At 41.0% G+C, this 25402-nt stretch overlaps 1 protein-coding gene across 1 annotated transcript; it reads left to right on the plus strand.

The window, feature by feature from the left end:
- The first annotated feature begins 649 nt into the window (after positions 1-649).
- On the plus strand, positions 650-3811 carry lpar6a (lysophosphatidic acid receptor 6a). Its single transcript, XM_080052599.1, has one exon. It carries the CDS (start codon positions 1647-1649, stop codon positions 2766-2768), a length of 1122 nt encoding a protein of 373 aa, XP_079908725.1. The 5' UTR covers positions 650-1646; the 3' UTR covers positions 2769-3811.
- Positions 3812-25402: the final 21591 nt, after the last annotated feature.

Here is a 25402-nt window from a genome sequence, read left to right on the forward strand (position 1 = left end):
TGTTTTAGTTTTGTTTTAATTGTGTGAAGCGCTTTGTGTTGCCTTCACTGTGTATGAAAAGTGCAGTATAAATAATGATTGAAGTTTCATTATGGATTTATCACAACTTGATGAATTCCCTTCACAATGCAATCACTGGGCAACATATTGTTTGTTATGTCTCTCGGCCAGTGTACGACTTTATAACATTGTTTTATCTGACAGTGTAACCGTGTGTGTGTGTGTGTGTGTGTGTGTGTGTGTGTGTGTGTGTGTGTGTGTGTGTGTGTGTGTGTGTGTGTGTGTGTGTGTGTGTGATTGATGACTTTATAACATTGTTTAATCTGACATTGTAACCATTGTAACAGAAAGATTATGTAGTCTGACAACAGCAGCATAGAATACGGCACATTTAAAACGTTAGTTGACAAAATTAGTTTCATATTCAATATTGCTGGTAAAGGTCTCACCCTAAATATTGCTGAATTCCCTTACTATAGAGAAGTTGTTTTGGGTTGCCCCCTCCTTTAACTGTAGAACAAGACAAAGGATAGGGAGGAGTTAGGCCAGACAAGGCAAAATGGGTGGGGTTACTTTTGCTTGGTTCCCTCCCACTTTAAGTACAAAAACTGTGTGCTGCCTCGACCGGCACACACACAAAGGAGAAGTGGAGCCTATAGAGCGTGCTGAGTGCAGATTGTGAGCGCGTGAGGCTGTCAACTGCTCTGGGAAACGGACAGAGAAGAGAGTGAGTGAGTCATTTAGCAAGAGCTAGACGAGCAAAAGGGCTCAGACAGGAAGCAGACCCTTTAGAACAATTAGTGAAAGAAAGAAAGAAAGAAAGAAAGAAAGAAAGAACACTCACATTGTTGTGACACACACGGACGGAGAGAGAGAGAGAGAGCTTAAGTTCAGCTTTCTGGAAGGAGGTGAAGGAACTTGGTGGACCATGTGAGAGAGCTCTGAAAATCTACTGACAATTTTGCTGCTTTTGGAGCTGAAAAAAGGACCAACATACAGGATTTTTTGGGACTTTCTTTGACAAAGACAGACAAGGGATTTTACCATGAGATTGTCTATTGTATGGAGCTGAATATGGACATGCCATCACTACCTTTTGTGGACTAACACAGCTCGTAAAGGCTTGGGATTTCTAGAGTGAAATTGAGAATACACATTTATTTGTGACTGACTGATTTATCTGAGTGAGTAACAGCTCAGACTGAAAGCAATTTGTGGTGCGGAGAGACAAGGCAAGGGGGAGGGGAGGACACTTGAATATCTGTGTCCTCTGTGTGTGTGTGTGTGTGTGTGTGTGTGTGTGTGTGTGTGTGTGTGTGTGTGTGTGTGTGTGTGTGTGTGTGTGTGTGTGTGTGTGTGTGTGTGTGTGTGTGTGTGTGTAGGATGCAGGCAGGGGGGGTCTTTTTTTCAACATGAGGCCACCCCCAAAATAACTACATCAGTGACAGCAGTGCTGAGACAGTGGATTCTATCATTCTTCTCAATCTTGGACTGGAATTATCAGCCTATACGGAGTGTATTTCAATGCATTCTAGTCTGGAACTGTTCTGTGCTCTAGTCTCCATTCATTGTGAACTCTTTGTCCGGTCATTATATAGCCATTACATAACGGACCCCCCTCCTCCGCCTCATCATCAACCGTCACAATGTACAACTATACCGTCCAACCGAGTCCAACCATTGACAATAATTTCACCTTTTTTCAAACGCTTGGAAATGGAAATATCTCGGCGAACAACAACAACAACAACACGTGCGAAAGAAACGATGGGTTCAAGTACCCGTTGTACAGCACCATCTTCAGCATTGTGTTCGTAGTGGGACTGATAACCAATGCTGTGGCCATTTACATTTTCACCTGCTCCTTGAAACTAAGAAACGAAACCACGACGTATATGATGAACCTGGTTGTGTCCGACCTGTTGTTTGTCTTCACGCTGCCTCTAAGGGTCTTCTACTTCATCAACATCAACTGGCCTTTCGGGAGCATGCTGTGTAAATTCTCCGTCTCTCTCTTCTACACCAACATGTACGGCAGCATGCTCTTTCTCACCTGCATAAGCGTGGACAGGTTTTTGGCCATAGTGCACCCGTTTCGGTCGAGGGGAATTCGGACAAAACGCAACGCGAAGATAGTGTGTGTGGCCGTGTGGGTGCTGGTGTTGTCAGGGAGTCTCCCCACCGGCTTCCTGTTGAGCACGACCTCAGAGGACAAAAACAACGGCTCGACTTTCTGCTTTGAAAACTTCTCCTCCAAGCAGTGGAAGTCCCACCTCTCCAAAGTGGTGATATTCATAGAGACAGTCGGCTTCATTATCCCGCTCCTGCTAAACGTCGGCTGTTCTATTATGGTGTTGCAGACTTTACGACGCCCACAAACTATCAGCCGTGGCGGGAAGCTCAACAAAACCAAGATCCTACGCATGATAATCGTGCACCTTTCCATTTTCTGCTTCTGCTTCATCCCGTACAATGTAAACTTGGTGTTTTACGCTCTGGTGCGCACCAAGACGTTACAGGGCTGTGTAGCGGAGTCTGTGGTGCGGACGATCTACCCCATAGCCCTGTGCATCGCCGTGTCAAACTGCTGCTTCGACCCCATCGTTTACTACTTCACCTCGGAGACAATACAGAACTCCATCATGAGGAAGAGCCAGGGAAACCGCTCACACGAGTCGGACGCGCTGCAGTCGCAAAACGGCTCCAACCTGAACGCCAGCCTGCGCAACCTGAAGGCTAAAGTCTTTAACAACGAGAGCTCGGTCTGACAGTGTAATATGGGCTCGTAAAGGTGGAGTCAGTGATTCTGGAGTTTGGTTTGACAGTGTGGGGCCTCGGGGCTCAGAGTGAGAGATATAGGCTGTTAAAGGTTGGGCTGCTACATACAGCCGGGACAGTGATTCTGGAGAACATTTGTTCAAATCAGTGAATGTGTTCTCGTGATCTGCTACCTGTCCGTACTGTGTGCGCACTGGGAAAAAAAATCAAGTGTTAACGCACAGCTTTGGCTCTTTAAACTGGTATGTAAACAAAGGGGGCCCACAGTAGCTAGCATCATAGCTCTAAAACGGGCATGTTGCTAGCTACAGTACGTGGGCCTTTTGTTTACTTATCAGTTTACAGAGCCTAGGCTGTGCACAGGTAGCAGACCTTGAGGAGATATTCACTGATTTTGATCTAAAAAGTGATTTTTGACAACAAGTGTTCTCCAGAATCACTGACTACACCTTTAAATTCCTTCCTACAAACATTGGAACACTGGATTGTTTTGGAGTGTTCTACGGAGCACCTGCCAAAGAAGTATTATCTGATATCAGTCTTCATCTCAGGGCGAATATATTTGGACCATTCAGTGAACGCCTTTACAAACAGTATTCCGGCCAAATGACCCTTTTGTTCACATCCGTGGATTCGTTATTTACCACCAACTGACGTCCCTTTTCCTCTGGGGATTTATTCTCTAATCGTGTTAAAGCGCAATTACTCGCTCGCTGACCTGGAACGGAATGTTATTATACGGAACTGCATGGACAGTTATGATAAAGAATGTGCCATGTGTTGTATATTGTATACATACTGTATGTATGTGTAAATGTTTTCCTGTGGTAAGTTGTTATGGTGCTAACTTTACTTTAGCGTAGCATCTTTTAAATTAACAAAGTTATATCACGATTGTACAGGGCTTTGTGTATTGTTGTTGTTGTTTTTTATTATTGTGAGATACATAAAAGGTCATAGAAAAGTGCCTTATTTTGTTCTTTATAGATCAATAAATGCACTGACACAGAATCCTACATACTGCACTCATCATGTCACAGTAATGAATAAAAGTCATATACTGTTTAAACAAGCATTTGCTCCTCAATAGTTTTTGTATAAATATTATTTTTTTCGTTTGACATAGCCTAATAACAATTTTGAAGGTGCACTGTACAGTTTCAGAGGAGGGGGATTTGTTTACTTATGCAGAGCCTGCAGTTAGTTTACAAAACATTCTTACTCTACATCTCATTCTATCATCATAAATCTAAAAAGTAAATTATTTTGAGACACCATGAACTGAACATGAGACTAGAATATGTTGAACCAAACTGTGGGCCCTGCTGCTGTAAACAACAACAGTGAAAAGGTAACTTTTCAGGAAGCTTTTCCACTTCAAACAGTGTTCCAGGGATCACAAGTCTTCTTATTCAGTTATGAGAATATATCTTAGAAAATGTTCACTTCTCTGACACACCCAAAGTTACATAGTGCACCTTTAAATGTTGAACTTGACAATAACACATTGGACCAAAAAGTGAAAACTACTGTTGCTACGATAACATGTATCTTATAAAACGAAAAAAAAGAATTAGACTACTTAAAAAACAGGTCTGTATTAACACTATTTAAATGCTAAACTTCTCATTTATTTGTCCTACATACAAATGAGTTGAACAAGTCGTTTGCCTCATAGCATAATTGCCTAAATCATATTCACTCTACTCTACTTTTACTCTACATCTACTATATTCTACATCTACTCTACTCTACATCTACTTTACCCTACTCTATAAACTTTGAAATATGACTAAGGCAATTATGCTATTAGGCTAACGAAAAGTAGAGTAGAGTAGATGTAGAATAGAGTAGATGTAGAGTAAAAGTAGAGTAGAGTAAATATGATATAGGCAATTATGCTATGAGGCTAACGAAGTGGAAGTTAGTCTGTTGAAGTCTAACTGAGTCCCAGTGTGGAGTGTCAGCTTCCTGTGTGGTAACGGGCGGCTGGAGGGGGAAGTCTTCACAAATGTCAAATGACTAAAACAGACTATTCACGTATTCCAGCAAACGATTAAATAGATATGAACTATAACATGCGGTTAGAATCACCAGGTCTAGAATAACAATATACTGCTGTGTGTCATACTGGTCTCTGCTTGAGCAGTAAGTAATAGTTGGTACTATAGAGGAAATAAAGTAGCGTATGTATTGTATTTTTAATTTAATTGAAAATATAATTAAATTTAGTCATTCTGTAACACACAGCTCTGGAAAAAATTAAGAGACCACTCCAAATGTTCAGTGTCTCTCGTTTGACTAGTTATAGGCATATGTTTGAGTAGAATGAACATTTTGGTTTTATTCTATAAACTACTGACAACATTTCAAACAAATTCCAATACATTCTTTGTCATTAAGAGCATTTTTAATAAGTTGTGTAGAGATGAAGATTTAAGAAAAATCCAGACTGGTCTTTTTTTTCTGGAGTTGTATGTTTTCCTCTTCCACAAGAACATGGTGTTTTGAATATTGTAACTGTCAGGCCTGGCCCTCTGCACCAGAGTATTGCTGTATAAGTGATACAGTGGGATAGGCTACTTAAAAGAATAATAGCTCAAACCCTTATTTGTATTTTTTTTAAACACATTTATTTCAAAGATGGAGTCAGTGATTATTGAGAACACTTGTTGTCAAAATCTGTTTCTGCTACCTGTCTGTACTGTGTGCGTTGAGAAAAAATCCGGTGATAACACAGCCTAGGCTCTGTAAACTGGTGTGTAAACAAAGGGGGCCCACCGTAGCTTGCAAAATAATAGTTTCCAGAGCCTAGGCTGTGTATTAACACCTAATTTGTATCACACACACACACACACACACACACACACACACACACACACACACACACACACACACACACACACACACACACACACACACACACACAGTAGAGACAGGTAGAGAGGATCGTCAGGAGATATTCACTGATTTTGACAAAGTGATTTTACCAACAAATATTTTCTCCAGAATCACTGCCTGCACTTAACTGAAGCCGTACGTCCTGTTTACCTTTAAAAGAAAAACATCTGTGAAATACTCTTCAAGCTGTGAACCAATTATCAAGTGATAAGTTCCTTCAGTGAGCACTCAACCCAGTATGGGAGTGAGTAACACAAAGCATATGGTGATTTAACTTTATTGACATAGCCCGAAGGTCACTCACACACACTTTATTCACACACACACACACACACACACACACACATACACACACACACACACACACACACACACACACACACACACACACACACACACACACACACACCTCTATAACTCTAGTTCTAAGGGGCATGTGAGTGAGCCAAGGACAGGGGTCAGACCCGTGCTTTTGTCAAAACAAACTAGTATTTGGCACAGAAGAAGTGGTGTGACTTTGAAACAAGCTTTACTGAGAATCACAAACTACCACAAAGTGAGGTCACGTCAACCTTACGGGCAATTTCTGAAGTATGTGCCAGACAGAGGCTTTCAAAATACCTCTGTCATGGACCCACGGTGCAATAAGTACTAAGGATAGAATAAAGTACCATGAACTAAACATAAGACTAGAATATGTTTGTAAACCAAACTGTGGGCCCTGCTGCTGTAAACAACAACAACAACAACAGTGAAACAGTAAGTTTTCAGGAAGCTTTCTCACTTCAAACAGTGTTCCAGGGAACTACATTTTCCTGTGAGGAAAGTTTGTTTATTCACTTATGAGAATATATCTTAGAAAATGTTCACTTCTCTGACACACCCAACGTTACATAGTGCACCTTTAAATGTTGAACTTGAAAATAACATATTGGACCAAAAGTGAAAGCTACTGTAAGTATCAATAGAACAGTATCAATTATAAATAATGAGGCAAAACAAAATGTGCAATAGAAAAGGACATCATGTAAAATATTTGCAAAATACAGGAAACTAAAATAATTGAAAATGTACAATTTAAGTATATTGTATGTTTGTTTATATGTTTTATGTATTTCCTAACTTTCTTTATATAGCCATGGAACTACGTGAGAGAGTCCTAAATGAAGAAATAATTATTATATTATATCATATTATATCATAAAAAAAGATGATTAATATATCAATTAAATAGATATATGTAAAACGCAATGATTTAGGTGTTAAAAAATGTCCTTGAGAGTATTCAACAAGGAAGGCATCGTTGATTAATCATTATGTAAACCTGTGGGAACGTTCCAGGCAGTTTGTCTCTATGGGTCAGGCCACAGACACATAAATACACACACACACACACACACACACACACACAGGCCACAGACACACACACACACACACACACACACAGGAAATCACACTTAGAATGCAGTTAGAGTGTGTAGATAAGCTAATTATTTGAACTTTTTTAAAATATTTTTTGAACCTAGAGTGAATTAATTAAAGAAGAAAATACAGTTCTTGTGAATATTTTGGGAATGTTAACCCATGAGTAATTACAGCAACACTGTCAGTGCATCTACATGAGGTAAGCCATCAGTGATCACTCATGGATTTTATACCGTCTGCTCTATGTCCAGGTTTTTTCTTAGCAGTATAGTCAACAACTGAAACATTTCTTGGACTCTTCTTGGGATTTTTTTTGAGCTCCTGCGCCAGTGTCATGGGGGCGGGGGGGGGGGGGGGGGGGGGGGACGACACCAGTTTGTAAACGCTGCCATACTGAGAAATACAGAGAGAGTTTTGTGGAGCTGATAGGCTTAATCAACTTCTTTGTATCAACTTGTTTGGCCATGGCTTGAATGTAACGGACATTCATTTAAATTATAGATTTTTTTTTGCTGCTTCAAGAAGTGCCGCTAGATGCTTTAAGACAGGGCCAGGGGTGTCCAAACTTTTTTCACTGAGGGCCACATACAGAAAAATCTATGAAGGGCCGGGCCACTTCGCAAGAATAACACATTTATCAGGACATGTAGCTGCTCTGATGTTTAGTTTCTTAGTGTCTTCGTAAATTGTAATCCTTCTTCACGGCAACACTTTCCTTGCACATTAAACAGACACATTTCCCCTCAGAGCCGGCCCAAGCCTTCCTGGGGTCCTAAGCAGAATTTGTACACCCGTGCTTTAAAGGCCAGGACACACCAGTCCGACTACCCGAAAATGGAGTTTGCCGATTCAGGCAGCTCCAGTCTTCCCGTCGCGGCCGAAAAAGTGCAAAGAACACACCAAACTGACTGCTGACTTTCCGTACGCTCTGCGCTTGCGCGTGACGTAATGTCTCCATAACAGCAGTTGGCGCTAATCTGTATTGTGGCCTGAAAAAATACGGAAGCCGGAAATGATGGGACGGCTCTCTAGACCATAAACATAGATAGAAATACGTATTTATATTTATGGACCATAAAGAGCACCATTTTTAGCAGAGAGTGTCGAGCATGGTGTCGAGCAGTCAACAAGGGTTGATGCATGTGAGTACTCGCTGAACGAAACAAACAAACACATTAAAACAATGGCTAACTGTTGTTAGCTGTTTGTGCTACCCGCCTCACTTCCGGGCTTCACTGATTCGCTAGCCCTCCAGAAATCAAATTGCTCCAACTGAAAGACTGCCCGCCGCCGATTGAACATGGTCAATCGGCTCAAAAGAAGCCCAACGACATCTACGACGACCGATTTCACGGCACACACCAAACAGATTTGTGTCCCCGTCCCCTCCCGACTCTACGACGGCAATTATCGGGCCGGTGTGTCCTGGCCTTAAGACTAATGGCGCTTTTCCACCGCATGGTATCAGCTCGACTCGAATCGCATTTTTGCCGTTTCCACCGCAATTTCATGGTACCTGGTACCACGTAGCGGCTGCTTTTTTGGTATCGCCTCGCTCTAGGTTCCAAGCGAGCTGAGCCGATGCTAAAAGGTGACGTCGGCAGACGGCCGGCCACTGATTGGCCAGAGACTATTGTCTGGCCAATCAGTGGCCAGAGACTACCGGCTTCATTCTGTTGTTTATTCTCCCCAACTCTCCGGGACTTTTCAGTGTATTTACGCCGCATGCAGCCTTCTCTGGCTCTCTTTCATTTGATTTGCATCACAGATCCGAATTTATTTTCCATATATTCGCTAAGCTCACCCAGTGTTGGTTGTTGGGGAAGTTACTTACATACGAGAGGAGACATGTAGGGCAGCTAGCAGCTAGGCTAAATAGTAGCCACCTGGGACAGACATGATAGCGAGAGATTACATTACAAGCCTCGGACTGAACTGATTACCTCAATAAAATATTCAGGCTGAGACACGGCTTGCATTTGAAAACACGTATCCTGAAACAAGCACTAAACAGTCAACTTTATCATGCCCGTGTTTACGTGCATAGGGATGTACGTGACGCATCCCTACAGCTGACTGTGTGGCAGAGTCACACATCGGGACAACAACCATCCCTTTTAATGGCCCGTAGCAATATTATTCTACTTCTTTTAGCAAACAGATACAAGGGGGGTATTTCTTAAACATTTTTCATCCGTGTTTTTGGCGGTTGGTTCAGTTAATAGTGCAACAACTGCTCGTAATTTCTGCTTTGCTACTTTGCTCCGGAGTAGGCTTTCAGCCCCTTACGACGACCCCGCCCACGTTCAGCAGGTAGGCCTACTATTTGCGGTGGAAAACGACCCGTGCTGCTACCAAACCAAGTTGAGTCGAGTCGAGTTGAGTCGAGTCGAGCTACATGTGCGGTGGAAAAGCGCCATAAGTCCTTGGCTGTTTGAGCTTTGGGTATCAGGCGTCGGCCCCCTCGTGTGCTGCTCCGTATACACAACAGTTATCTAATCAGCCTGACCTCTCCACACAGCAGGGTGCAGGCAGAGAAAACACAGGACAGAGAGAGAGAGAGAGAGAGGGAGGGGGAGAGAGGGAGGCGGAGAGAGAGACAGGGAGAGAGAGAGACAGGCAGAGAGAGACACATACACACACACACAGACGCACGCACACACACACACACACACACACACTGCATATCATCACATACATTGTGTTCTGCATTGCTTCAGTAATTTCAGATGGTCCACATGACGGATCAAAGCGTTATTCAACTTTACGAGACTGACTCAGTTTCTGGGGACGTTTATTGTACCAGCGATAAGAAGAAACTATAAAAGTTTCACACTAGTAAACGTTTCTATTGATATCTAAGATTAAGACTTCAAAAGACGATTTTTTTTTTGGGGGGGGGCATTTTCTAGCTTTATTAGATAATACTGAGTTGAAATGGGGAGGCAGAGAGAGAGGGGGGATGACATGCAGTAAAGGTCCACGGGTCACTCTATCCACGACGCCACCGGAGCGCCCTTCAAAAGGAGTTTTGACGTGTATTTCTGTTCTCTTATTTAAAGCTATTGTGAATGACTTTTTCATATAAATCTAGAGTATGGCAGCATTTACAAACAGCTGTTGTAGATATTCTAGAAGTAATATATTCATACCATTTGCTCTGTATATAGAACGTTCGGGCAGAGAGCTGCCGTGATTGGTTCAAAATACTTACTGTGTCATAAGAACCAGAACATAGACTACCTCATCTAAACCTAATTTCTGTAAAGATTATCGAACTGTAATGACAATATCTTTAATTTAGATAGATAGATAGATAGATAGATAGATAGATAGATAGATAGATAGATAGATAGATAGATAGATAGATAGATAGATAGATAGATAGATAGATAGATAGATAGATAGATAGATAGATAGATACTCTTTTCAGATGCTTTACTATCATACAACCTACTCCCCAAATGACTTAGTTAGAAGGATATTGTGTAGTTGTTTTAACAGGGGCTTTACCTCGTAACTTTAAGTGGCTATTTCTCTGAAGCTAATCAAGCGTGTTGTCCAATGAACCTTTATAATGTTTTGCTTTGAAGTCCCAACTGACTGGAGATCTTCTGATGTGCTGAGAACTCATGTCAGGAGTCAATTTTGTATGTGTGTGTGTGTGTGTGTGTGTGTGTGTGTGTGTGTGTGTGTGTGTGTGTGTGTGTGTGTGTGTGTGTGTGTGTGTGTGTGTGTGTGTGTGTGTGTGTGGAGTCAGTAATTCTGGAGAATGCTTGTTTTCCAAATCACTTTTTGTCAAAATCAGATTTGGGCCAAGCTAGCCTATACTGATCGGCTTATACTTCGGTTGTTACACTTGCATCAGTAGCCTAGGCCTACTACAAGCTACACTGGGCCACTTTACCCTTTGTTTACATACCAGTTCACAGAGCCTAGGCTGTGTATTTACACCAGATTTCCATCAGCGCACACACTGTATACCTACAGACAGGTAGCGTATCGTGAGGAGTTATTCACTGATTTCGACAGAAAGTGATTTTGACAACAAGCGTTCTCTAGAATCACTGACTCCACCAAGTCTTAAGGAAGGAGTTTTTTTAGATTAACTTCTCACATGACAAGGAAGCGCCAGTTCCACTGAATAGATCTTGGGGGACTAGGAGGGGGTCTGTGCACAGGATAATCAAGCCTCTTTCACAGGATAAATTTAGATGTTTTAATGGCCGTTATTATAGGAGCAGCGAGTTCCCATGTAGATATCCGCACTAGTTTCCTACAATTACACAGAGTCACATTCCACATCGCTCGTTATAATGGGCATACCTTGGTTTGGTGGTAAACAAGTATTATTATGGCTCTATTAAAAGTGGGTTAGGTGATAAAAACCCACAATGCAAAGGAGCAAAACATTGCATTAAAGCTGAACTATGTAATTATGTACCATACGTAACTATGTGACAGGAATTTTTGGTGTCTTGACTGCTCTGTAAAGTCTAAATAATTAGCCGAATAGTTATCCAAAAGCCTGTTTTTGTTTGTTAATACACAACCTAGTCTCTGTAAACTGGTAGCCTATGTTAACCACGGTATGTAAACAAGAAAACCTGATTTTTGTTTAGTGCACACATAGTACGCACAGGAAGTGGATCATGAAGGGATATTCACTGATTTTGACAAAAGTGATTTTGACAACAAGCGTTCTCCATAATCACTATTGTGGACAAAATACAAGTGAAAAATAATATAAGAAATATAAAAATCAACCTTTTTCATTTGAAAATCTTACACAGTAGCCTACAGCTTTAAGTTGGTCAGTCTTTGTTAACAAACTCACTTGTTCTAGCACAAACAGACAGCCATACTCATTGTAAAACCAGAGACAGCACTAAACTAAAATAATAACCATTGAGGACCGGGCCCTGTGTGTGTGTGTGTGTGTGTGTGTGTGTGTGTGTGTGTGTGTGTGTGTGTGTGTGTGTGTGTGTGTGTGTGTGTGTGTGTGTGTGTGTGTGTGTGTGTGTGTGTGTGTGTGTGTGTGTGTGTGTACGCGTGTGTGTTTTCGCGTGAGTGCGTGTGTGTGTGTGCGAACAGGGTGGTCGGGCTGAATAACGGCCCCATCCCGTCACATATAATCCTCCCTAACTCCCCGCGGCCTCCCACCATAAACAGCCCTTATCAAACAGAGGAGGGTTAGGGTTAGGGTTCCTTATCAAACAGTGGAGGGTTAGGGTTCCTTATCAAACAGAGGAGAGTTAGGGTTAGGGTTCCTTATCAAACAGAGGAGGGTTAGGGTTAGGGTTCCTTATCAAACAGAGGAGGGTTAGGGTTAGGGTTCCTTATCAAACAGAGGAGGGTTAGGGTTAGGGTTCCTTATCAAACAGTGGAGGGTTAGGGTTAGGGTTCCTTATCAAACAGAGGAGAGTTAGGGTTAGGGTTCCTTATCAAACAGTGGAGGGTTAGGGTTAGGGTTGGGGTTCCTTATCAAACAGTGGAGGGTTAGGGTTAGGGTTCCTTATCAAACAGTGGAGGGTTAGGGTTAGGGTTCCTTATCAAACAGAGGAGAGTTAGGGTTAGGGTTCCTTATCAAACAAAGGAGGGTTAGGGTTAGGGTTAGGGTTCCTTATCAAACAGTGGAGGGTTAGGGTTAGGGTTCCTTATCAAACAGAGGAGAGTTAGGGTTAGGGTTCCTTATCAAACAGTGGAGGGTTAGGGTTAGGGTTCCTTATCAAACAGTGGAGGGTTAGGGTTAGGGTTCCTTATCAAACAGAGGAGAGTTAGGGTTAGGGTTGGGGTTCCTTATCAAACAGAGGAGAGTTAGGGTTAGGGTTAGGGTTCCTTATCAAACAGTGGAGGGTTAGGGTTAGGGTTCCTTATCAAACAGAGGAGAGTTAGGGTTAGGGTTGGGGTTCCTTATCAAACAGAGGAGAGTTAGGGTTAGGGTTAGGGTTCCTTATCAAACAGTGGAGGGTTAGGGTTAGGGTTCCTTATCAAACAGAGGAGAAAGCATTTGACCAGGTCAGCGCTTTGGTTACATAACATCTCAGGAATGAAACAGACAACACTAGAGAATGTTGATAAAACACTCCCTTCATCTGGGCTCGCCGGTGTTTACAAAAACACTATGTATGAGGCACGCAGAGAGGTGAAACAGGGACGGTCTTGCTAGAGTTTTAGCCTATAGCCTACTGTATATTCAGCTCTGGAAAAAATTTAGAGACCAGTCTGGATTTTTCTTAAATCTTCATCTCTACATAACTCAAAGGAAATGCTCTAAAATTAATGACATAAAATAAGAGACACTGAACATTTTGAGTTGTGTCCCTTTTTTCCAGAGCTGTATGTACTGTATAGCAACAACGCAAACAGGAAATTAAAATGGAACATTCAAACTATAGGCTATTTGACGGAGCATGGGTGTAGTGGCTGTGTCAACATTAGCAGGGGGTCTGGGATTCTCCTATAGATTTTTTTTTTTTTTTATGACAAACTTAATTAATGTCATATTTTGTTTTGTGGATAAAATACAATTGTAAAGTAAACAGCACTTACTTAATATTCATGATACATTCATGATATGTTAACTTTACCTGATTGATTTATCTTAATACCACTTGGTCAAGTTAGGGTATGTTATTAGGCCAAAGAAGAAGAAAAAAGTTAAACTCTTTTCTCGACCAATATATATTTCTTTCAGCCTGTTACAACATCTTCCAACCTGCAATTCATATATTTTTCAGCATCTATATGATCATCATTTGTAGTTTGCCATTTCAGTGAACTACTACTACTAACCTAATTCTAGGAAGTTTGTAATAAGAATTTCCTTTCGAGAAAGTGGTCTAGTGTTTTCCCGACATACCGTATTACCCCACTGATTGGAACACTGATAGCCTACCATGGAAACATCATCCTCACAATGACTTTCACTGTTTGGGCCCTTATTGATTGCATGAGTATTTAACCTCAAGGCAAGAATTGCAAAGTGTGTGTGTGCCTGAAACTGTGGTGGGAGCTCTGTGTGAAAAGTCCCATTTCCAGTGAGTCAAACTAAAATAAGTCATGCCTAGAGTGTTTTGATTTGAATCAATTGTGTGTGTGTGTGTGTGTGTGTGTGTGTGTGTGTGTGTGTGTGTGTGTGTGTGTGTGTGTGTGTGTGTGTGTGTGTGTCCGTGCGCCACAAGTCCCAGCTTGAATTGAGACTTGTAGGAATAGCTGATAACAGTTCTGACTAAATCTATTCCCTGAAAGTGACAGGAAATTCCAATAAACACTCACTCAAACACACACACACACACACACACACACACACACACACACACACACACACACACACACAGTCACTCCCTGTAGCACTCACACTCTTGAGTAAGCTATAAGCATATTTATTTCCAGGGATTGCCACTCTACAATGCAGGCTTTCTCTAACCCCAGGACACACACATAAACCTAATAGTACAATTTGCAATCTCTTTTTTTAAATTAGTATTTTTTATTTTATTTATGTTTTCCACAAGTGAATACAGAAGTGTTTAGAAAATGACATACTCATAAAACATCAGTCATGAATAAGTGGAAGAGTACAATCTCCTGCCCTTTGCTTCAGGGTTGAGTGTGTGAGCCTGACTTAACATTATATTACAGTCTGTTGGAGAAAGTGAAAAGTGATTATGAGGTAGGTGTGTGTGTGTGTGTGTGTGTGTGTGTGTGTGTGTGTGTGTGTGTGTGTGTGTGTGTGTGTATGTGTGTGTGCGGGCGCGCGTTTGTGCGTGTGTGTGTGTGTGTGTGTGTATGTGTGTAAAGGTGTGTGTTAAATGGGACAGGTTGGGCCGGGAGTTGTTGCTATGGAAACCCCTAAGTGCTCCGAGGAACTTTCCATTTGTGTTCATTCTGGCGCCCACTTTGGAGAATTCTGCTTATGTCAAATGTTCCATTCATCTCTCAGATGATCTGACAAACACTTTGTGTCAATCATAGCCTACTGATAACTGTATTGTTCATGTGCTGCTCAAGCAGGTATTTGAATGTGTGTGCGTGTGTGTGTGTGTGTGTTTTGTGTGTGTGTGTGTGTGTGTGTGTGTGTGTGTATGTGTGTGTGTGTGTGTGTGTGTGTGTGTGTGTGTGTGTGTGTGTGTGTGTGTGTGTGTGTGTGTGTGTGTGTGTGTGTGTGTGTGTGTGTGTGTGTGTGTGTGTGTAACTCTGTTTTTGCTTCTGGGTAATATAATGTAAAATGTCTAATATTCTGAGTAGCCTACACTCGAAGAATGTAATGGCTAAAGAGAATTGATTTGCTTGAGGAAAAACAATATTAAATTGTTACTCCTTTTTTAAGGGTTAGGGTATGTATCTGTATCTATATCCAAGTGATTAACTGTCTTGAAGTTTGAGGTTTTTTGGAAAGACTTGGAAATTGCTGTTCACAGACGCTCTCCATCCAATCTGACGCTGAATCTGAAGTTTAAGCTATTTTGCAAAGAAGAATGGGAAAAAATATCAGTCTCTAGATGTACAAAGCTGGTAGAGACATACCCCAAAAGACTTGCAGCTGTAATTGCAGCAATACGTGGTTCTACAAAGTATTGACTCAGGGGGGCTGAATACTTTTGCACGCCACACTTTTCAGTTTTTTTATTTATAATTATTTTTTTTAAACAATGTATCATTTTCATTCCACTTCACAATGATGCGCCACTCTGTGTTGGTCTATCACATGAAATCCCAATAAAATAAATGAACGTGTGTGGTTGTAACGTGACAAAATGTGGAAAAGTTCAAAGGGTATGAATACTTTGGCAAGGCACTGTCTAAACGAGGTACTGATCAAAATGTGAAAGTCCTGCCACACACATTCCTTCACCATCTTAAACTTGTGAAACTTCCTTCACACGATAGCATCCGGTGAAAGGCAACACTTTGCATTTTGCAGTTTCGAAAGATGCCAAGTAACTCTCGCAATGATCACACACACACACACACACACACACACACACACACACACACACACACACACACAGAATCACACTGCTTTTGTCGATTTATTTTTCAGTGGGTGAGACATTTCCAGTGATGCAGACAGTGTGACATAGGTTTGGAAAAAGTCCAAATGTCATGACTGATAAAAAGATTAACCATTAACTTTTCATCGATCGTTTTATCTAGTTTGAACTTGTGTGGCGTGGATGTGTGTGTGTGTGTGTGTGTGTGTGTGTGTGTGTGTGTGTGTGTGTGTGTGTGTGTGTGTGTGTGTGTGTGTGTGTGTCTTTTGACCAATTAGATCACACATACCTTATTATATATTTTTCAAGCCACCTGATACAAATTGTCAATTGTGATGTTGGGCTATATTCTATAAACTGGTGTGTAAACAAAGGGGCCTACCGTAGCTAGTAACATGTCCGTTTACAGAGCCTAGGCTGTGTATTCAGCGCACACACAGTACACCCAGGTATTGGATCATGAGGAGATATTCACTCCAGAATCGCTAACTCCACCTTTAATGTGTTAGTAAATCAACTGAAAAAGCACAATCAATATATGAGGATTGATTGACTTTCAAAAAAATTAAAACGATGCTTCTTTATAAAAAAAAGTGCCCTTTTGTAAATAGTTACTTCAATACTGTCAGTTACTTGACAGAGCTGGTTCATGAGCACATACAGTAGGTACACTGCTCACACACAGTAGTTGTTATCTTCAGGAACATCATGTAGGGTTTAAGAACAAGCTGTTTGTCCTATATCTATAACATATGGATTTGTCTTGACCCTCTTGTTTGATGGTGTCCAGGAACACCTTATTGGTCTTATCTGTGTGTGACATGACGGAGCTAATTGAGCGAGTGTTGTGTGTGTGTGTGTGTGTGTGTGGTACGTGTGTGTGTGTGCGTGCGTGTGTGTGTGTGTGTGTGTTTGTGTGTGTGTGTGCGTGTGCGTGTGTGTGTGTGTGTGTGTGTGTGTGTTGTCCTGGAGCAGAGCTGATAACCTACAGGGCAAACTGAGGTTAGAGGGTCAATCAATGTGTTGTCACTCTGAGAGCAGTCTGTGTTTGAATCGTAACATCTTTAAGGTTGACTAAAGGAACTTGCAATGATGTTTTTGGGGAAAATAAATGTCAATTTTATAAAAACAAATTTAGTGGGTCAACAATTATCATGATTAATGCTAGACACTGCAGGTGAATTAAAAAGGGTAACGTTTTTAGATATCATCATAAAACTTTGCCCGTTGATTACGGACATCAAAACATATATTTGTATTACATCTGTATTTTTTATCATTTGAATAACTATACAAATGTTGCCATGTCTAAATAATTATGTACAGTTGCATTTTTCAAACAAACTAAAATCTAGATGTTGCATAACGTCAGAGTTCAAATCTTTTTTTCATTTTGAAAAGAGAGAAATATACAGACACAAACAGACAAGGTTCAGTCCAATCAAAACCTAATTGTACATGTTGGACCTTTCATTCGTACTAGTATGAAAGAAGACATGTTATGGAAGCAAAATATTAACCAGTGCTTGAAAAAACAATGTTTTGCCTCCAGTGTCTTTCGAACAAAGATTGGCTTGAATAGACGAGTACATCACTTAAAGTGGTGATTCTCCGTGGTGTAAGGAGACAGTGAAAGTATTGTGTGGTCTGGGAGTGTCTTTGGAATTCCTCTCGGGAACATGCCGACCTAAAGACTGACCTGTTAGGGTTAGCTTTGTGTGTGTGAGTGTGTGTGTGTGTGTGTGTGTGTGTGTGTGTGTGTGTGTGTGTGTGTGTGTGTGTGTGTGTGTGTGTGTGTGTGTGTGTGTGTGTGTGTGCGCGAGTGTGTGTGTGTGTGTGTGTGTTTGTGAGTGTGTGCTAAGGACATTTGTTTATGAAACTGTTCAGTAGTGTTAGCGCGTACCGGGCGTCGCTAATCCTTCCATGTGCTTAGATGGATTCCAGCACATAGTTCAACTGAGTTGGTAGCTTTGCTTATTGTGGTCCAATTCCCCTTTAAAGCTATAGTGGGTAACTTTTCCATATGAATGAATGTCGGTTACATTCAAGCCATTGCGAAACAAGTTGACACAAAGTTGATTAAGCCTATCAGCTCCACAAAACTCTCTCTGTATTTCTCAGTATGGCAGCGTTTAATAACTGGTGTCGCCCCATTGACACTGGCGCAAGAGCTCTAGATCTAGAAAAATCTAGATTTCAACGCTCCCTTGCTAACCACTCCCGTTTGAAGAATTTACAGAAGCTAATGTGCCGTTCAAGGACAAGAGGCTAGTTACTAAAGATGGCATCATCCACCACTGCCTCAAGTCTTTCCACAATATCAAGTGATGAGGTGAAGATGTGTTTATTCTATAGTACTTCTTCTTGGTCTTCCAATAGGTGCATTTCCCCAGGACGCCCACTGTATATAAAAACGCGTAAGGCCGTTAAGTTTGTCCATTCTGTGCTACTGTAGAAATGCGGTGGTACAACATGGTAGCACCTATGTAGATATAAAAGGCTCATTCTAAAGATACAACTTTTACTTTCAAGCAGTTATACATCTATATAACAATATATTCCATTTCTAATTTCTGTCTGTTCTAAAAGAAAATCCCTTTTTTACGCACTGTGCCTTTAATAGCTACTAACTGGTATCAACCGCACGGTGAAAGAAAACAATGAAATGTGCTACCGTGACTCACTCTAAAGAGAAGTCTGTTTATATACAGAGGGAGCAGCTCTCTTCCTGTTAATAACAAAGCACTCAGGCTGCAGTGGGGAGTCTCTTAACAGATATAAATAAGGGACCTGTCATTGTTATGATTATTCTGAGGCCTCGGCAGTGACCCTCCATTGTCTACTGACAGTGTTTTTGTGCTCTGTGTCGGACAATAGAAAGAGTGTGTGTGTGTGTGTGTGTGTGGGGGGGGGGGGGTTGTATGTGTGTGTGTGTGTGTGTGTTTCTAAGTTGTAGTGTGTGTGTGTGTGTCTGTGTGTGTGTGTGTGTGTGTGTGTGTGTCTGTGTGTCTGTCTGTGTGTGTGTGTGTGTTTCTAAGTTGTAGTGTGTGTGTGTGTGTGTGTGTGTGTGTGTGTGTGTGTGTGTGTGTGTGTGTGTGTGTGTGTGTGTGTGTGTGTGTGTGGGTGGGTGTGTGTGTGTGTGTGTGTGTGTGTCTGTGTGTGTGTGTGTGTGTGCCTGTGTCTGTGTGTGTGTGTCTGTGTCTGTGTGTGTGTGTGTGTGTGTGTGTGTGTGTGTGCATGTGTCTGTGTGTGTCTGTGTGTGTCTGGGTTTTTCAAGTAGCTCCACAATTCATCATTGAAGCTCAAAGTAGAAACAGTTATATTTGGATCCTAGATGAGGTCTAGTTGAGCTTCTTGCCGCCATTATCAGATTTTAAACGCTGCCATTGTTTGGGGCGCCCACGCCCGCTGACTCCTGCTGGGTTAGTCTAGGTCGCTGGCCTGTCCCTTTCCCATCCTTCCTTAGAGCCAATAATATACGAAGAGCAGACAAGACTTATGACAGATTGTTTTAAAGCTTGTTGCTACTAGTAAATTCCAGTTCTTGTTCATTGTAGCGCCCCCTTTGGACCATAGTGGTAGTGTACATACATGGGCGCTTCTTGGGGATTTTTCTGAGTTCCTGCTCCAGTGTCGGGGGGGGGGGGCGACACCAGTTTGTAAACGCTGCCATGCTGAGAAATACAGAGAGAGTTTGGTGGAGCTGATAGGCTTCATCAACTTCTTTGTGTCAACTCGTTTGACGATGGCTTAATATAAAAGGGTTACGCACTATAGCTTTAAAATGAAACAGTGCGGATCCCTTCATTTGCTTTGAACAAGAAAACTGAAATAGTTTTAGTAGAAAATGCCTTTCTAAGCATTGAGTTCACTGGGTCAACTTGCATCTGCTTTGCTCTTCCTGAAAACAGGGACTGTCTCTGTGTGTGTGTGTGTGTGTGTGTGTGTGTGTGTGTGTGTGTGTGTGTGTGTGTGTGTGTGTGTGTGTGTGTGTGTGTGTGTGTGTGTGTGTGTGTGTGTGTGTGTGTGTGTGTGTGTGTGTGTGTGTGTGTGTGTGTGTGTGTGTGACTGAGTTACAAAAGGCCAGCGAGATTGTCGCAAGATTACAGGAGTCGATATTTCATGGCTGGTGTCGACAGAAGCTGAGGGTTGTTGTGTGCACAGACATAAACCAACTTTTAAAAATAGGCTACAGACATTGATGCTCACCTCTGCTTTACATAACTTCTCCTAATTACATTTTAGATCTTAAGAGTGGGGACATAGGGACATTTTGTCCGGTTTTCACTTTGGGACAGGCTTTTGAAGGAGCTGTTTGAGGGTTAACACTATAGGTTTTAAGGTTCAGGTATGAAGTAGGTTCATGTTAGGGTTGCCTAAAAGAGTTGCCTTTTGCTTACAGACAATATTTCCCCAAACGACAAAATGAAAAGACGCTTTGTGAATGTTTTCTGTTTAAATATTCTTTATTAAAAGCATTTGTGACATTTTATAAAATGTTTTCACCAGCATAGTATAATATAAAGAGGGAAAACACAAGACAAAAAAGGGGTGAATTCAGAAAGAAACAGTAATAAAATAGAATATATTGTGTATCCTTTTGTGCATGCTTTGATAAGAGAGGAAGTTTGCTATCAGGTCAGCAGGATGAGCGGGAGTGAAATCAATGAAGCATTTCAGTCTGAGACACACACACTCACTGTGGCTCTAGATTAGACACACACAGACACACACACACACACACACAGACACACACACACACACACACACACAAACACACACACACTCACTGTGGCTCTAGAGTAGACACACACACACACACCCACACACACACACACACACACACACACACACACACACACACACACACACACACACACACACACTCCTATCAGTGGCTGTGAGTAGCCAGTAGAACAATACAGGATGTAGCACCTTTTCAAATGACATGTCGGAGGAAAGAGAAGCGCGCTGCTTTGCTCGCACGTAACGCTCCACAGTGACACAAGGGCCACGCAGTGTTTACAACTAAAACACACATCACAGCCCAGTCACCTTAGAAATGGTATTAAAGCCTCTGTCAACCTGGTCTGATATAGTGTTCAAAAATGCATATGATAAAAAGGTTTGGTGTCTCAATATGCTCTTAAAAAATCTGAATAAAGAAAAAAGCATTTTTTACCCACTTTTTTTACTGACCGTTTGACAGGACTGTGAGGGCGTGGCCATATCAAACAATCTCCATGGCAACAGTCATTGTTTTAGTCGAACATTCGAGCAGAGAACTGCCGTGATTGGTTAAAAAAACACTTGTAAGAAGAACCAGAGCATACTTAGTGCTGTTTTTTTTTTGTAAAAGTTTATCAAACTTAAATAACAATATCTTTCATTTGGATTGATAAATAAGCCTATAACTCTTTTCAGATGCTTATCTATCATGCAACTAACTCCCCAAATGACATAGAAGAATTGTGTGGATTTGGGTTTACAATACAGGGGCTTTAACTGTTTTGAAAATGAGTGAAACCAATGAATGGCAACGGTGTTAACTCAACCTCTCAGCAAACTGTCTAAGCAATAAAATGTGAAATGTAACGTTGACCCCATAACCCTCGTAACCCTAAGTGCTGGACACACAAACTATTCATTCAAATCATTTCCCCCCCCCCTCTTTTTTCTGGCCCATTTTTAGCCATTGAGATACAACAGACAAGACATCCTTCCTGCAGGAGGAAGTCCCCGGTTCATCTCCCTGTGTGTCTCTGGTCTGTATATTATGTGAAAGAACAACTCCATTAAAAGTGTTCCGTCAGGACTCTCTGTCTATTCTATTCTGGAACCTTTGACCCAGTAGTTAAATGGGGGGGACAAAATAACCGTAACACCTGCACGATGTTTATTGACTTGCAATAAACCATATCTTCCTTTGTTCTGTTATTAGACTGTAAGATAGTGTGAGATACTCGATTGATGTATTATTTCCTGTGATGAGATACATATGTCAATTAAAGTAAAGTAGACCAACAAGAGAGTTAAGAGGCTCAAATCCCCTCTCTGCCCCATTTCATCTCTGTCTCTCTGCTGCACTATCAATAAAGCTTTGAAAAAGCCAAAAGAATTTCCTTAAATATACAGCTCCAGAAAAAATTAAGAGACCAGTTTGGATTTTTCTTAAATCTTCATCTCTACATAACTTATTGAAAATGCTCTTAATGACACATGAATGTATTTGAATTTGGTAGAAATGTTTTCAGTAGTTTATAGAATAAAACCAAAATGTTCATTCTACTCAAACATATGCCTATAAATAGTAAAACGAGAGACACTGAACATTTGGAGTGGTCTCTTATTTTTTTCCAGAGCTGTATATATATTTTTTTAAAGAAATGAACAGTACTTGTAGTAGTATGGCACACTTGTCAGTTTACATAATGTGTCTGAGCTCTAGAGAGATTATTCAGTTCCTCATTGACAGTGATGTGAGACTATGTACTATCTATGTATGAGACCCTCGTATCAGCAGGACACACAGTATGCTGGTGGTGGAAGGCCTATAACTCTTTATCTGCACTGTTGCTAAACTGGGATCTTTGAAGGTACAAGGGGAAACATATAAGGGATAAACGACTGTGTGCGCGTGTGTGTGTGTTTGAGAGAGGGGGGATTCAGTGTGGTCTAAAGATAAGGGGCATACTGCAGTGCTGGGTTTCCTTAATATAGCACAAAGTGGGCAGATATCTCCCATACAGCAGACAGTCACATAGCAGGGTCTTGGTCTCACTGTTAGACAATGGGAGGGACTTTGACAGCTAAAGTGTCTTGGGCGAGGCTGGTCTAGTTTGTATTTTCATTGTATTATGTCAAGGTTTTCATTTGGCAAAACAAAGATAGCAACGGTCTCTATACTTATTCCCTTGTATGAAGTGGGTGTCGGAGTAGTTGGGCTTGGGAGAGCTTTGTCTGTGTGTGTGTGTGTGTGTGTGTGTGTGTGTGTGTGTGTGTGTGTGTGTGTGTGTGTGTGTGTGTGTGTGTGTGTGTGTGTGTGTGTGTGTGTGTGTGTAATTGTATTTTGTGTTAAAGGTGGAGTCAACCATTCTTGTTGTCAAAATCACTATTTTTCTAAATCAGTTAATACACAGCCCAGGCTTTGTAAACTGGTATGTAAACAAAGGAGCCCTAAGTAGCTTTTGCTTCAGATTATTGATAATATATTAAAAATAAACAACAAAATGTACATTACACTAAATGGACCATGTAGTTATACTGGTATGAAAAAAGAAATTTTCATTCATTTCATTTTCATTTCATTTTCCTTTATTTAACCTCGAAAGATCAATTGAGGGGTGACCCTCTTTTACAATGACGTCGAGTTTGTACAGATACACAATATACAATGAGAATACATAACAAGTTTACACACACACACACACACACACACACAGACAACAACAATTTAAAACATTCAGATCAATTGAATGAGAGACATAATAGCCTAATTAAAACAGTTACAAGTGTAGAGGGGCTGATTCAAAATAATAATTTTAAATTGGTTAACAGTTATGAGTGTATTTATTTTAATTGTATGTTGTAGGCTGTTCCAGGAGTCAGGGGCACTATGGCTAAAAGCGGTTTTACCAAGCTCAGACCGGGCATAGGGGACATATAACATGAGCATGTCAGTTGAGCGGGTTTGATAAAGCCCATCTGAAATAAGCAGCATTTCTGTCAAATATAGTGGTAGCTTTCCAGTCAGAGCTTTATATATAAAAATATGCCAATGTGCATCACGTCTCTCCTTAAGGGAGGACCACCCAACCTTTTCATATAAAACACAATGGTGTGTATCATAAGCATCTCCTGTAATGAATCTCAAAGCAGAGTGAAATACAGAGTCTAGGAGTTTAAGGCATGAACGAGATGCATGCCGATAAACCACATCACCGTAATCAAGGACAGACATAAAAACTGCCTCAATAACCCTTTTCCTACTGAACAACGGGAAGGTGGCTTTATTCCTATAAAAATAGCCAATCTTTTGTCGGAGACGACAGACAAGATTTTTTATGTGAAATGTAAAAGAGAGTTTTTCATCTATCCAGATGCCAAGATATTTATATTCAGTGACTCTTTCAATATGAGATCCATTATTTGTGTGAATAATAAGATCATTAAAATGTGTAATTCTTGCTCTGGAAAAGCACATATATTTTGTTTTTTCTATATTAAGGACAAGCCTGAGATCCACTAGACAGTTCTGCAGGGTGTTAAAAGAGCTCTGTAGGTTCTGAACAGATTGTTGCACTGAATCAGAAATGCAATACAGTACAGTGTCGTCCGCATACAAATGGGCATGGCAGTTTTGTAGTGATGAAACAATGTTATTGATGTAAATTGTGAATAGGACTGGACCTAAAATTGAGCCCTGCGGAACACCATTTGTAACTGTTAAAAACTCAGTTTGGTAGCTTCCCAGCTTAACTGACTGCTGTCTATCAGAGAGATAGTCCCTAAACCAGCTACATGTAGAATAATCAAAACCAATTTCATGCAGCCTTTCTAAAAGCAAATGGTGATCTAAAGTATCAAAAGCTTTTGACAGATCAACAAAAAGTGCTGCACAGTGCATTTTTTTATCGATAGCTGTAACAATGTTGTCTAAGACCAAAGTGACAGCAGATACAGTACTGTGGCCTGCCCTAAAACCAGATTGAAATGGACTCAAAATGGAAGCACTGGATAAAAAGGATTTCAACTGAGTATTAATGACTGATTCTAGAATTTTTGCCAGGCATGGGAGTTTGGAAATTGGCCTGTAATTGTTAAGATCACTTTTGTCACCCCCTTTATGTAATGGAATGACGTGAGCTTTTTTCCAGACTTTAGGAACAATACCAGAGGAGATGGAAAGATTAAAAATATGGGTTATTTGTTTTGATATGATAAGTGCAGAGAGATTTATTGAAAATGGGTCCAAATTGTCCTCTCCCATGTACTTCCTGGGGTTGATGGCAAGAAGCGCATCTACAACAATACTTGTTGGGACTTGAACAAGGCTGAAAAGAGGAGTTTTAGAGACAGGTGGTATGCTATTTTTATTTCTCGTGGTGGTAGGCGTAGAAGGCGTAGATACTCCATTGTGAAAGAGTTTACCAGCAGCTATAAAGTGTTTATTGAAAGCTAAACCAATTTCTTTCTGATCATTTAAAATCTGATCATTTATTTTTAACTGACTGGGAACAGTGCTAGAATTGTTTTTGTTATAATTCACAGCCTTCCAAAATAGTGCAGGGTTGGAGTAGCAG

This window comes from Ammodytes marinus, assembly GCF_949987685.1.
Source record: "Ammodytes marinus genome assembly, chromosome: 3".
NCBI classification, from domain to species: Eukaryota; Metazoa; Chordata; class Actinopteri; order Uranoscopiformes; family Ammodytidae; genus Ammodytes; species Ammodytes marinus.

Coding starts and splice junctions, on each gene's coding strand:
- lpar6a (XM_080052599.1), top strand. CDS start 1,647: ATGTACAACTATACCGTCCAACCGAGTCCAACCATTGACAATAATTTC.